This window comes from Scyliorhinus canicula, chromosome 9, assembly GCF_902713615.1.
Source record: "Scyliorhinus canicula chromosome 9, sScyCan1.1, whole genome shotgun sequence".
Classification (NCBI taxonomy): domain Eukaryota; kingdom Metazoa; phylum Chordata; class Chondrichthyes; order Carcharhiniformes; family Scyliorhinidae; genus Scyliorhinus; species Scyliorhinus canicula.
Genome location: NC_052154.1, coordinates 164,789,114 through 164,804,469, shown reverse-complemented (window position 1 = coordinate 164,804,469; position 15,356 = coordinate 164,789,114). Strand labels below are relative to the sequence as shown.

The following is a 15,356-nucleotide window of genomic DNA, read 5'->3' as shown; positions in this document are numbered from 1 at the left end:
CTCTGAGTGATTTCACTCAAAATAAGGATATGGTATATCAAAACAAACTTTCTTACTAACACAGTATAAAAATATCTGCAACATCACACAAGAAAAATAACTTAGAATTACCCCTTAAACAACGCTAATCAATATAATGGCATAATAACCCTTAACTTCAATCTTTATTCCCAATCAAACAACAAATCCATCTCAGCTCTCAATCCATTTTCAAATACAGTTAAACTCAGGATTACCTGCTGTACAGAGATGTCTGGATACTCTACTTTGAGAAAGAAAGATCTTTTGACACTGCTTTAAAGAAAAGATCTGAATCATGTCAGAACCACGCAGAAACTCTGACTATATTTCTTCGGAAGCAGTGTCTAGGCATGTTTCAGCTCACCTTCCAGCTACACAATTTTGAACTTGGAAACAAACTGCTAATCTTCCTCCAGACATATCTTTAACTGAACTGGGGTGAGAGCAGATGCTTGACCTCTGCTCACACAACCTTCTCCTCAACGTAACTGCTTTTCCGCAAAATGCCTGTCACCTCAGCTCCTCCCATTGATTACATCATCTTAACAAGCTGAACACAATATATTTAATTAACTCCACGGAGAAACCCCTTAATCCAAACAAAACTGCATTTGTCCAAGCTTTCTAATTGCACCACTGGCTCCCTTATCCTTTCAAACCAGGATTTTTAAAAACACTACTGCAGCAATCATATACTAACTCAGGTTTATAACCCTTACTGCACCAAATACTTATAATACAATATATCAGAAATTCCTTCATTGATCACAAAATATAATCCTAATTATGACTTACATTCTGTTTCTTCTTCTCTTGTACCAGTGACACATAACGCAGAGCTATTTTAGTCAGTGTAGTTGCAAGGGCACCAGCCACAAAGAAATCCCCATCCAATAGGAATCTGCGCAGAGGTGGTCTTGAAGAAAGCAGAACAGTTCATTTAAAACTGAGCTAATTAGACCAGAATACCAAGAACTGCAGTGTGGATGCATTTGTTCAATATATGGCGCATGAACATGTAATGAATTTCTCTAATTTTCCCTGTGCCAAAAAAATTAAAGACTCACTATGAATCACTAAAACACATATCATGAATGCAGTACCCACCTTCTAAAATTATCTTTTCTTCCTTCAAAACTATATGGTTTCGGCAAAACTGCTGCTTAATATTAAGTTGAAATGCAGGCATTTTGGGATCTCGAGGTCCGAGTGCATGAATCACAAACGGCCAGCTTTCAGATGCAGCAAGTAATTAGGAAAACTAATGGAATGTTATCATTTATTGCGAGGGGAGGTGAATACAAAAGCAGGGAGGTTATGCTAGTTGTGCAGGGTACCAGTGAGACCACATCTGGAGTACTGTTTGCTCACCATATTGAAGGGAAAATATAAATGCATTGGAAGCAGTTCCAAGAAGGTTTAGCATGGGCGGGTTGTCTGAAGAAGAAAGATTGGGAAGGCTAAGCTTAGAACCACTGGAGTTTAGAAGAGTGAAAGGCGACTTGATTGAAACAGACAAGATCCTGATGGTTGTTGACAAAATGGATGTGGAGATGATGTTTCTTCTTGTGGGAGAACTAGGGTTCACTGTTTAAAAATAACGGGTTGCCCACTTAAAGCAAATGGGGAGAAAGTTTTTCACTCAGAGGGCCGTGAGAAAGGTTGTGGAAGCAGAGTCTTTGAATATTTTTAAGGCAGAGGGGGATAAATTCTTTGTGACAAGGGGCAAATAGTTTACCCGGCGTAGACAGAGTTCAAATTTGAGCTTACTATCAGATCAGCCATGATCTTATTCAATGGTAGAGCAGGCTCGAGGTGCTGAATGGTCCATTCCTGCTCCTTGTTCAAATGCTTAGCGTTCAGGAAATGTATGCATGTCATGCAAGTAGTCAAGGAAATTCAGGAGTGAAAATATAAAATGAACTCATCATCATCTACTATCGTTCGTCTTAAGATTATTCCATTTTTGTTCCCTAAACTTGGGCCATAAAAATCTTTGCTGTGAGCACCTGTTTCTTTAAAAATCAAAAATATAACATTTGTAATTTAGTAGTTCAATTCGCAAACTAATTTTAAAAGGAAATAAATACAATAATTAAATGTACAAGTGCTTACAACTGTTTTCACAAAGACTGAAGCTAAATGTTCATTTGTATTATTATAACTGAATTTTCAACATCTCTCCCATCATGGAATTTAACTCACTGTACATGGCAAAAGCTAAAATGACACACTGCATATCGATACGACCATTTAGCAGAGGGAGGATGAAGTGCTCAATAGGGAAACCACCCATGTTAATATTCCTATGTTTTATTTCTTTGTGTCCGATTGTGCAAATGTTTCTTTTGGGGTGGAGTCTATTTTCGGTTCAGTCCCCAGATCACTATTGGTCTCTATCCTTTTCACAAAACGTCAGTTCTTAAATCCGGATAGAAAAATTCTAATATTACCTATCTTCTTCCTTTTTGGAAGGTCTTGTGCTCAGGGCGCTTTGGGTTGCATATGTCCCCATCTCAGTCACCAGCTTTTGTGTTGGAATCACCTGAACATCATCATCAATCTTCAACTCACCAGTTTCTTTCCTTATCTCAGACTCAACTATCGGAATCTATCAACATGAGAGTCAGGGAAATACAAAGTACAGAATTTACGGTTTTAAAAGGTGTCCACGTCATAATTCAATAAAATCAATCTGCAAGTTCTTGAATGATCCAGTTTCTTTTGAGTGTACTACAAGAATCATATTTTCACTTTAATGGAATAACATTTCTTCATTGGCATCCTTCAGGTTACTTTCTTCAATTTCAGCTCCTCTCCCAGGGAATATTAAAACCATAGGTTTTATGGATGTTAGATGAAATTTCTTAAAGCAGTTTCAATATGTGTGAGTCCTACAAGGTGACATTTCTTGTACAATTAACATTTAAATTACTGATCAGAACAAGTTAACTTTGATACTAAATATACAATTTAATATGTTTCAATTGACTTTGTCAGCATTACTCTAAATTGCTATTTACAGACATTACTGAACAAAAACCAGTCTCCGAATTGTGAAGAAAATCTTGCCCGATTCATACATCCCTTTCATTGCAAATTTAGGTTGAGATAACTAGGAAACTGAACCATGAGGTATGTGCAGTATCTTTAACGGAGACATGCCTGTACGCTGGGGAGGTTCGGATTTAGCAAGGGCTTTATTGGATGGGCGAAATTGCTGTACCAGGCACCTGTAGCAAGTGTCTGTACGAACCGGCTGAGGTCGGGGTACTTCGAGCTTCACCAGGGAACGAGGCAGAGGTGTCCCCTCTCCCCGTTACTATTTGCCCTAGCTATACAACCAGTAGCTATGGCGCTGAGAGCCTCGAGGAACTGGCGGGGACTGGTTCGGGGGGTGGAACATCGGGTCTCACTATACGCGGATGATTTGCTCCTGTACATTTCGGACCCTGCGGAGGGGATGAGGGAGGTTCTGCGGGTCCTGAGGGATTTTGGTAGTTTTTCAGGGTACAAACTGAACATGGGAAAAAGCGAGTTGTTTGCGATCCAGGCCAAGGGGCAGGAGGAGAGACTGAAAGAGCTGCCGCTCAGGATGGTACAGAAAAGTTTTCGTCACCTGGGTATACAGGTGGCCAGGAAATGGGATGCCTTGCACAGGCTCAACCTGACCCGGTTGGTGGAGCAAATGGAAGGGGACTTTAAAAGGTGGGACACGCTCACGCTGTCACTGGCAGGGAGGGTGCAGACTGTGAAAATGACTGTCCTCCCCAGATTTTTGTTTGTCTTTCAGTGCCTCCCCATCTTCATCCCCGAGGCCTTTTTTAAGCGGGTGAGTAGGATCATTACGGGCTTTGTGTGGGCAAATAAGACCCCACGAGTAAGGAGATCGCTGTCAGGGGAGAGGGAGGGGGGTCGCAACTACTACTGGGCAGACAATATTGCTATGATTAGGAAGTGGGCCATAGGGGGGTGCAGCGTGGGTGCAGCTGGAGGCGGCGTCATGTAAAAGGTACTAGTCTGGGAACTTTGATAATGGCCCCTTTGCCGTTCTCGCCGTCCTGTTATTCCACAAGTCCCGTGGTGGTGGCGACACTGCGGATCTGGGGACAGTGGAAAAGGTACAAGAAGTTGGAGGGAGCGTCGGTCTGGACCCCGATGTGCAACAACCACAGGCTTGTCCCGGGTAGGATGGATGGTGGGTTCCAGAGCTGGCAGAGGGCAGGCATCAGAAGGATGGGAGATCTGTTCATAGACGGAAGCTTTCCCAGTTTGAAGGCGCTAGAAGACAAATTTAATCTGCCACCAGGAAACACCTTTAAATATCTGCAAGTACGAGCCTTCCTGAAAAAACAGGTAGTGGCCTTTCCGACGATTCCACCACTGAGGATACAGGACAGGATGGTCTCCGGCACCTGGGTGGGGAGGGGAGGGTGTCAGATATCTACCAGGAACTAAAGGAGGTGGAGGTAACCCCGGCAGAGGAGCTCAAGGGAAAGTGGGGGGAGGAGGAGCTGGGTGAGGAGTTGGAAGCGGGTCTGTGGACAGAGGTCCTGGGCAGGGTTAATTCCTCCTCATCATGTGCCAGGCTCAGTCGAATTCAATTTAAGGTGGTCCACCGGGCACACATGACGGCAGCGAGAATGAGCAAGTTTTTTGGGGTAGACGACAGTTGTATGAGGTGCAAGGGCAGCCCTGCAAACCATGTCCACATATTTTGGGCATTCCCGGAGCTGAGAGGGTTCTGGCAAGGGTTCACGAGGGCAATGTCCAAGGTGCTTAACACACGGGTGGTGCCGAGTCCAGAGATAGCGATCTTTAGAACGTCAGAAGACCCGGGAGTTCAGGGGGTGAAAGAAGGCGACGTCTTGGCCTTTGCCTCCCTAGTAGCCCGGAGACGGATTTTATTAATGTGGAGGGACTCAACGCCCCCGAGTGTAGAGACTTGGGTTATCGACATGGCTGGGTTTCTCAGCCTCGAGAAAATAAAGTTTGCCTTAAGAGGTACGCTAGGGTTCTCTTGGAGGTGGCAGGCGTTCGTCGACTTTCCCGGGGAAAATTAAAATGTCAGCAGCAGCAGCAGCAATCCGTGGTGGGGGGGGGGGGGGGGGTGCTTCATTGGGATGGTGTATGGTGTGGGAAGACTGGGTCGCGTGGGGTAATGTCTATTTAATTGTTATTGCATATTCTCTTTTTGCACTATGTTAATGTTCACTCGAGTTTGTTTTGTTATTATGGTTACTACTGTTTTATTATGAAAAATTCTGCAAAACCTTAATAAAAATACTTTTTAAAAAAACAGTGACATGCCTGTGAACTTCCGATGGAATTGGTCAAAGCAATCTAGAAGAGGGAGAAAGGAAATACAAATTTTCCATACATACCTCGCCCAAGGATCGGCGAACCTCAGTCATTACACTCTGAATGTCATCCTTGGAGCTACAGTACTCTCCCAAAATCCAAAGAGCCCCCCGGTATATCCTGTGGTAAAGATGGAAACACATTAAATACACCGAGGACTCTCAGGTACTATTGTTTATGTTCAATCTGATCAAATTCACAGGATTTTAACTTCATTATGAATCCTACTTCAGCAGAAAATCTAATCTTACTTTCATGCTTCTAATTTAGTAACTTCAATGAGGAGATGAGCTGAAATCAAAACCCAAAATGGCAGCACAATGGGGATTTTAAAAATCAACCTGAACAGCAATGAGAATATCACAGATTCAAATAATATTTGGATTTTAAGCTTCTCTGATCTGGGTAAATGATTACACTCACTGCTTGTTTAATTTCTATTATTCCAAATCAAATAAACCATCTTAATTCATTAAAAACTGCCATGTTTCTATATGTTTACTGAGCAGTACTTCTCGAAGTAAAAAGCAACCTATTATTCACAACGATATTTCCATCTCACTAGATCCTGCAATTGGCACGTTGCATACTCCAGTTACGATATTAAGATCTCATAAAGCCCAAATTCCTTTGATGATTTCTATCAATTCAATTCAAAGATGAATTGTAATACATTGAAGTAGTACATTTAGGCCTGCCAACTTCCCTAGCTCGCACAGATGTTGAAATGATTTGGATCATGAAGTCCCCACAAGGCAAATCAGCATAAAAGCCACAACAACCAGCCCTTTTAAAACCAGTGATGAACACGCATATACATTAATTCAAATAAATACTTGGGTGAAGGGGATCAAAGGCTATGGGGGATTAGGCTATTTAGTTGGATGATTAGCCATGATCATAATGAATGGCTCAAAAGGCTGAATGGCCTCCTCCTGCTCCAATTTCTACCTTTCTGAACCTAGAATGGTAGCTGTCCATTTGCAGAAATACCCTTTAGATCAGTTTCCCCAATTGAATACAGAAAACCCAAGATTACACTTCTCCCCAACCACAACTTACTTGCAAATGCAAGATACACAAAGAATTAGTACATACTGCAAGAATAAAATTAAAATCTTACACAAGGGAAAATCAAGCCTACAAGAACTGCAAGGATTGCTTTGCAGCTCAGCTGGAGTGTCTAAAATGCCTCAGTGCTTACTTGACAGATTTGATGGCATGGAACACCTCCAACATCTTCTCAATAATGACTGGCCGAAGGCTATCAAAACTCTGAACAGCTTCACGCACAAACTCCAATACGTCAGCAGCAGCTGCCTCATTGCTGTCACTGAGGAATTCCATCAGCTGTGGAGAGATCGTGCAAGTATTATTAAAACACCAAAAAACAAAAGAAAAAAGTTACAACCGTAAATGACTGCACCTACAACACTCAACAAATATATTTGGAAATTCATTGTTATTTACACAGCATACAATACCAACTGCTGTTGCATTATCAGAATTGTTCATGCATCGTTTCAACAACCAATAAATGCGACCAAAGGGACTTGTTATCACTATACTCTTTGAATTATTTGTACCCAAATTGAAGAAATTCAATGGGACTACGAAGTGATATTTAGAGTTAGATCCAAAATCAATGCACGAACAAAAGTAGAAAACATGAGCCTGCAGGCTAACAAAACGCATAACAACATGGCTGCATGAAAGACCAGCGAGTGAGGAGTGCCGGATACATGCTTTCACACAACTTGTTACAATTTTTTTTATGAGGAGTGCCACGAAAAGACCTCAAAATAAGAGTTCATCCACATTGGCTCAGTTGAAAATGCACCACTTCAAATAGCCCAGGCAATAAGGCCAAAAGAGGTCTGCGTTGAGGTAGCAAATTTCAGCATTGCCTGGATTTTGGGACAGCAGAAGCAAAATCAGTCAAGCTTCATTTTCCTGATTGATATTGAGCCAACTGTACAGCACATTGACAGTGATGAGGACAAGAGTAGGCTCAGCAACACCTATCCCCAGTTCTCTTTTCCTATACAAATTTAGAGTACCCAATTATTTTTTCCCCAATTAAGGGACAATTTACCGTGGCCAATTCACCTACCTGCCCATCTTTTGGGTTGTGGGGAGAATGTGCAAATTCCACATGGACAGTGACGGGGCCAGGATCGAACCAGGGTCCTTGGCGTTGTGAGGCAGCAGTGCTAACAACCACTGTCCCACCATGCACTTACCCTCAGTTCCTACCATTACACACACACAAGATTGTTCGTCAACACAACATTTAGGCTCACACATGAAATCTGAATCATTTGCATTTTTGTACCGGAGGATAATAATAATAATCTTTATTGTTGCAAGTAGGCTTACATTAACACTGCAATGAAGTTACTGTGAAAGCCCCTAGTCGCCACATACCGGCGCCTGTTCTGGTACACTGAGGGAGAATTCAGAATGTCCAAATTATCTAACAGCACGTCTTTCGGGACTTGTGCAAGAAACCGGAGCACCCGGAGGAAACCCACATAGACACAATAATCTATGCAAACACACCCCAGCATGAGTCAAAACATTAAGTGTAGGAGGGTGGGAAAATTAATAGATTATGCTCACTTACCACTGGGATAACATTTCCAGCCATGTCTGGAAAACGGACACTGCAAGAATGTAATGTTCTGACCAGAAGCTGTCGGTATTTGTCTGTGTCTTCATGTTCTGATACATTGTTTGTTTTAATTACTTCCTTTTTGAGAACTATGACAAGCTGCGAGACATGGACATTCAGTTAACTTGTTGCCAAGTACCAATTTGAGATTAGAAGCTGACAATAAACAAGATTACTCAGATGATAGGTGGTCATACCTCTTCAACATTGCGAGAAGAGACAAGATCCAACGCCAAATGCAATGTCTTCTTGCGTACCTCCAAATCTGGTGTGGTCAAAACTCGCAGGACGTCCATTACCAAATCCTGAAAGGGACAGTTTCAAATTCAACCTCAGTTCACAAAGAGAAAAGCAGATTATATTTTTATTTTAAAATTTCCAACCTCTACCTGCCTCCTCCAAAGAAGATGTTAGTCATTAAATCTCTTCTGGTCAGCTTTATGTTTCCTTTCCAAAAACATCCAGGATAGGACTATTTCTTTAGGCAGCAAAATGGGCAGTATATACCTGATTAACTGTCAGCAACTTTATCCAAATTAAACAATTAAGTTCCAATCCAAATGCAAACAAATGTGCAAAGATGGAACCTCTTTGAAAATAAACTGCATGACTGGGATTATCAAGCCTTCATGTGAGTTTTTCTTCTTTCTGGATAACTAAGAAAATGAGAAATTTTACATTTGAAACTAAATATTGTAACATGAAAGCTTTTATACTGCAGCTTCAAAAATAATAGCTTTAAATAGGATACAACTGTCGTTCACTTGTCCCAGCCATTTTCCGGTTCTTTCCTCACACATTTATATTTCCTTTTTGCAAACATTTTGGATTCCAAGTTATCGCTGCTTCTAGCTCTTTGCTCTTTATTACTATAGCCCTGCTCACTTGTTATCATCCCAGTAAATCTCCACTGTACCATCACTATGGCCTTGGTTTCCTTCCCACAGTAATGACAATTGCTGACAACGACCATCGAACTGTAGCCTGATCAAGTCTAAATGTTTGGCACTGCTTCTGTCCTTTTCTATTTTATTCATAAAACCAAGTACAAATTCAGGTTTTATTTGAAAACAACTTTTAGCAAGTAGTTGTGCAAAGCATTTGAGCAGCTAAACACAGAAAACAAGTTGACCATGCCGCTTCTTGAGCAATTTGTGCATGGCTGATCTAATGTCCAAGTTTCTAATCTTCACCAATCAAAAATTTATACATTCAATTGATACCCTCTGCTTTTCTACCCCTTTTAAAACTTTTGGCCGCTTTGCAAATATTTCGTTCTTAATTTGCGCTGTTAAAATACACCACCACAGGTTTAAGAGAGGGGAAAAAAGGCGTAAAAGAGGGAACAGGTGGGTTTGAACAAACCAGATCTTCTTCAGGATGTTCAAGGCAAAACAAAAGGTAATGGTCACAATTTCAAATCACCAGTTCTGGGTTTATTACCTGTAGCACTCTCTCGTGTGTCGGATGCTCCCTCAGCTCAATAAGACGATCCAAAACAATTAGCTTCACATTGTTATCACTCTCCTTAATTATCAAATCTATGTAGCACTGCGCAGCAGCCTAGACAGAGATAAAGCAAATGCCCATTACATTTTCATTTCAAAAGTACATCAAAGTTGAGACACATCTGCATATTACATGTATATTACATTTCCAAAAAATAGTTCATATACCTATATAGATATATATATACATATATATATATACACACACACATATATATATTATATACATATTGCTTGAAAAGTCGTTCTGTGGCTTGAAACAGGTCTGGTCAGGTAACATACAGCTGTCAACAGCTAGCTGAAGAACACATTACAAAATAGCCTATTCTGACACTGGGGATCTGGACATATTTTGAAATTTATAAATGTATTTAAGAACCATGCATTTGTCAAACGTTTGATGCTAGTTACCAAACTCATGGTTAAACTTTGGCACATTTAGACAGGAACAGAACCTTCCTAGAATTGTTTTTACTTATTGACAAGGGGATGCATTTGTTTTTGTATCTATCTCCCATGGCATGGAGATATTACACAATTGCTACAACTGAAATAACATTCTGTTGCATCAATATAGAATGACTGTATTTTAATTTTCACAAGTTTCAGATTTTAGGATCTTTGATATGGGTCTTCATTTTCGAACATAATACAAGTGCTTCAGAAGTTTCTAAAATCATAAAATTCATAAAGTACCTTGATGGCTGTTGGAGCACTTGAGAGTGTAACTAAAGTGCCAGCAGCTTCATATTTTACTGCAGGGCTTGAAGACTGGAGAAGGTTGTAGATGCAACGGATAAATCTGGCTCTTTCTGTTGGATTGGCGTGGCAAACCTAACACAACATATATAGTTAATTCAATGAATATTCAATTAAATATCAAGTTCTTCCTATTCATTATGTTAAAGCGCTCTTTCTTGGCTATCATATTTTGAACTGTTCAGTGACAAACTCTTCCAGGTTTTCCAATTCACATACACAGCACTCAAGCCAACCTGGATTACTGGTGCCAACTAGCAATACATAATTCCCAGGCAATTAGTTAAAAATATAAGCACAGAAGAGAAATTCATCAAAACTCATCCACGCATTCTGCTTTTTTAATTCTTGCATGGGAAGTGGCCGTTGCTGGCTGGGCCAGCATTTACTGTCCATCTCTAATTGCCCTTGAAATGAGTGACTTGCTAGGTCATTTCAGAGGGCGGTTAAGATTGTTAAGAGAAGGCCAGACCAGGTAATGACAGCAGGTTTCCTTCAATAAAGGGCATTAGATGGGTTCTCACAACAATTGACGATGGTTTCATGGTCATCATTATAATTCCAGGTTTTTATTTAAATCAAACTTCACCATTTGCCATGGTGGGATTCAAACCCAGGTCCCCAGAGTATTATCCTGGGTGTCTGGACTACTTGGCCAATGCCAGACCATCACCACCTCACCTTACACACCAATTCCCTCATCCTGTTTACACTTTATATGAGCACACACAATGAACTGAAGATGAATTTCTGTCACTTCACCTTATAAATCAGCTCAACTATGACCAGCTGCAGAATGTCTCCAAAAGTATGAACTTGATCAATACATGTACTCAGATAATCCAGAGCTCGGTCCTGGAGAAAAATTAAGAAACAGTATTAAAAAGAATTAATTACCTTAAAATGACAATTTCTAACCTAGTTCTGTTCACAAGTTATTTGATTAAGGATGAAATTCTTATAGATTAAGTCTGATCTGTATCTCAACTCTATTGACCACTTTGATCCTAGATGTTAGTCCTCCTTACTTACATATGGGGGCTTGTGCCGAAGTTGGGGGAGCTCTCTCACAGATGAATAAAACACCAACCTGACATAGTCATAGTCACAGAATCATATCTTACAGACAATGTCCCAGACACCACTATCACCATTCCTGGGTATGTCCTGTCCCACCGGCAGGATAGACCCAGCAGAGCTGGTGGCACAGTAGTATAAAGTCGGGAGGGTGTTGCCCTGGGAGTCCTCAACATCGACTCTGGGCCCCATGAAGTCTCATGGCTTCAGGTTAAACATGGCCAAGGAAACCTCCTGCTGATTACCACGTTCCGGCCACCATCAGCTGATGAATCAGTATTCCTCCATGTTGAACACCACATGGAGGAAGCACTGAGGGTGGCAAGGGTGCAGAGCATGTTCTGGGTGGGGGACTTCAATGTCCATCACCAAGAGTGGCTCGCTAGTACCACCACAGACCAAGCTGGCCGGTTCCTAAAGGACTTGTGCTCCAGAACTGGCCACACGACGAGTCAAGCTGGCCACAAAGCTTTGACAAAGGGTCATATGGGCTCGAAACGTTAGCTGTTTTCTCTCCCTACAGATGCTGCCAGACTTGCTGCGATTTTCCAGCATTTTCTCTTTGGTTTCAGATTCCAGCATCCGCAGTAATTTGCTTTTATAATGGTTGTGGTGGTTGGAGGTCACTCATCTCAGCTCCAGGACATCACTGCAGGAGTTCTTCAGAGTAGTGTCCTCGGCCCAACCATCATCAGCTGCTTCATCAATGAGCTCCCTTCCATCGTAAGGTCACAAGTTGGGATGTTTGCAGGTGACTGCACAATGTTCAGCACCATTAGGGGTAGCACAGTAGCATTGTGGATAGCACAATCGCTTCACAGCTCCAGGGTCCCAGGTTCGATTCTGGCTTGGGCCACTGTCTGTGTGGAGTCTGCACATCCTCCCAGTGTGTGCGTGGGTTTCCTCCGGGTGCTCCGGTTTCCTCCCACAGTCCAAAGATGTGCAGGTTAGGTGGATTAGCCATGATAAATTGCCCTTACTGTCCAAAATTGCCCTTGGTGTTGGGTGGGGTTGCTGGGTTGTGGGGATAGGGTGGAGGTGTTAACCTTGGGTGGAGTGCTCTTTCCAGGAGCTGCTGCAGACTCGATGGGCCGAGTGGCCTCCTTCTGCACTGTAAATTCTACGATTAGCGACTCCTCAGATAATGAAGCAGTCCATGTCCAAACGCAACAAGACCTGAACAATATCCAGGTTTGTTTGACAAGTGGCAAGTTACATTTGCATCACATAAGTGCCAGGCAATGACCATCTCCTACAAGAGAGGATAAGATACTAGAAGGACAAGAGCAGCAGATATCTGGGAGCCCTACCACCTGGCGGCTTCCCTCCAAGTCATTCACCATCCTGACTTCGAAATATATCGCCGCTCCTTCATTGTCACTGGGGCAAGATCCTGTAACTCCCTCCCTAACAACAGAGTGGGTGCACCTCCACCTCAAGGGCTGCAGTAGTTCAAGAGGGCAACTCACCACCACCTTAAATAAATGCTGGCCTAACCAGCGACGTCCACATACCGTAAATTAATTTTTTTAAATTCTCGCAATACTTACTGCATGTCTTACTGCAGTTATACAGGGCCTTGATGAGATCACACCTGGAGCATTTTGTGCAATTTTGATCTCCTGACCTAAGAAATGATATACTTGCCGGAGAGAGAGTGCAGCAGAGGTTCACTGGACTAATACCTGGGTTGATGGGACGGTCCTATGAGGAGAGGTTGATTCGACTGGGCCTGAAGTCACTAGTTTTGAAGGATGAGAGAAAATCTCATTGAAACACATAAAATTCTAACAGTGTTGGATAAACTAGATGTAGGGAGGATGTTTTCCCTTGTTGGGGAATGTAGAATCAGGGGACAGTCTTAGGATTTGCGGTAGACCATTTCGGATTGAGATGAGGAAAACTTTCTTCACTGAGAGAGTAGTGAACCTGTGGAATTTTCTGTCACAGAAAGCTGTGGAGGGCATGTCACTGAATGTATTCAAGAAAGAGACAGATAATTTTTAGATTTTAATGACATCAAGGGGCAAGGGGTGAAAGCGGGAATATGGCATTGGGATAGTCCATCAGCCATGACCACATTGAATGGCACAGCAGACTCAAATGTCCGAATGGCCTCTTCCTGCCTTATCTAATTTAAAACCTATAAATCTCAGTTGAATTTATTATCCCTTTATATTTGGAGCTGTGCATCCAACACCGATTTTTTTTTACTTCTCCTCTTCCAATAAACAATACTGCTATAAATCTCACATATCTCAAGTATTTTTGATTAACATGGAGTGAAAAAATTATTAGCCAGCATTGTACGGCTACAACTGAAGTGGAGTTTATGGTTCCTGATCAAAATTTGTAAAAGCAAGCATTTACCTGATCTGCGTGAATAAGCATCATGAAAGCATTCCGTTTACAACTTGCATCTTTTTCATTCACCAAGAAATCATGGATCAACTCAGGAGCATCAGGAATAAGGTTCTCAAAGTTCCTGCAAGGAAAACAAACAGTGAAGTGACATCTTCAGGCAATCGCCCTAAAGCACACCAACCAAAATCCGGTGATGGTTCTCCAAAATTCTTTTTTAAAAGCATCACAGGTGTTCAAGTTCAGCAGCTTGTGAAGCTTTTTTTTAAAGAATGAAACCAATAGATTTTTAAGCTAAAGCTGCAAATTAAAAGCACTTACTAATCAATGCCTTGATCTGAATGCTGACAATTTTGGTTTATTTCTTTAAATAAACTAAATTTCAACAGATGTTCAAAATTAGTCTGGACTGTTGACTAAGTTGCTTTACGGATATCGTTACAGTATTTTGTTCTATCGCAGTGCCCATTATCAAAACCAAAGGCAGAAATCTTTAGTAATGTCACTGTTTTTTTTTATAAATTTAGAGTACCCAATTCATTTTTTTCAATTAAGGGGCAATTTAGCATGGCCAATCCACCTAGCCTGCACACCTTTTGGTTGTGGGGGCGAAACCCACACAAACACGGGGAGAATGTGCAAACTCCACACTGACAGCGACCCAGAGCCAGGATCGAACCTGGGGCCTCGGTGCCGTGATGCAACAGGGCTAACCCACTGCGCCACCCTGCTGCCCTGTAATTTCACTGTTAAAAAGTTTAAATGGTTGCACTGTTGCTTCACATCGCCAGGGACCTGGTTTCAATACCCAGCTTGGGTCACTAGCTGTGCGGAGTCTGCACATTCTCCCCGTGCCTGTGTCGGTTTCCTCATGGTGCTCTGGTTTCCTCCCACAAGTCCCGAAAGACGTGCTCGTTAGGTGAATTGGACATTCTGAATTTTCCCTCTTTGTACCAGACTAGGCGCCGGAGTGTGGCGACTCCGGGATTTTCACAGTAACTTTATTGCAGTGTTAATGTCAGTCTACTTGTGACGATAATAAAGATTATTACATATGGTATTCTTGAACAATTATAATGTGGTTGCCAAAGAAAAAAAATAGAAGGGGGGGGGTCAGAAATTCCTTCAAAATTGATCATCAGGAACCCTTTCCATAGTTTTAGTCTACTAGACAGCAGGACACTAAAATGAAAAATGTCACATTTTATTGAATTAATGCTCCTCTTCCCCCTCTATCTCCCACCATAAAACTGCCAAATCTCCAGTAGTCTTACCACCCACCATCAGTCTAACGGTCTAGCAAAAATCCTACATTGGTAATCGCATTGTGCAAACATGACGTGTAAATTCATAACAGCATTCTTTTTTCAAAATAAATTTCGAGTACCCAATTCTTTTTTTCCAATTAAGAGGCAATTTAGCATGGCCAATTCACCTACCCTGCACATCTTTGGGTTGTGGGGGTGAGGTCCACACAGACACAGGGAGAACGTGCAAGCTCCACACAAACAGATCAAACCCGGGTCCGCGGCTCCGTGAGGTAGCAGTGCTAACCACTGCGCCACCGTGCTGCACAACGAACAGCATTCTTGAGC

General features: G+C 41.9%; 1 protein-coding gene across 3 annotated transcripts in view; it reads right to left on the bottom strand.

The window, feature by feature from the left end:
- Positions 1 to 15,356, bottom strand: part of copb1 (COPI coat complex subunit beta 1) — a 56,425-nt gene that overhangs the window by 24,180 nt on the left and 16,889 nt on the right. For all 3 annotated transcript variants that reach the window (XM_038808103.1, XM_038808104.1, XM_038808102.1), the window contains 10 exons: positions 13,771 to 13,885; positions 11,086 to 11,178; positions 10,261 to 10,398; positions 9,500 to 9,619; positions 8,254 to 8,361; positions 8,009 to 8,155; positions 6,587 to 6,732; positions 5,406 to 5,502; positions 2,475 to 2,632; positions 817 to 937 (listed from right to left, as the gene is read on the bottom strand). In XM_038808103.1, the coding sequence (XP_038664031.1) occupies positions 817 to 937; positions 2,475 to 2,632; positions 5,406 to 5,502; positions 6,587 to 6,732; positions 8,009 to 8,155; positions 8,254 to 8,361; positions 9,500 to 9,619; positions 10,261 to 10,398; positions 11,086 to 11,178; positions 13,771 to 13,885 (1,243 nt within the window). The remainder of the gene's footprint in view (positions 1 to 816; positions 938 to 2,474; positions 2,633 to 5,405; positions 5,503 to 6,586; positions 6,733 to 8,008; positions 8,156 to 8,253; positions 8,362 to 9,499; positions 9,620 to 10,260; positions 10,399 to 11,085; positions 11,179 to 13,770; positions 13,886 to 15,356) is intronic.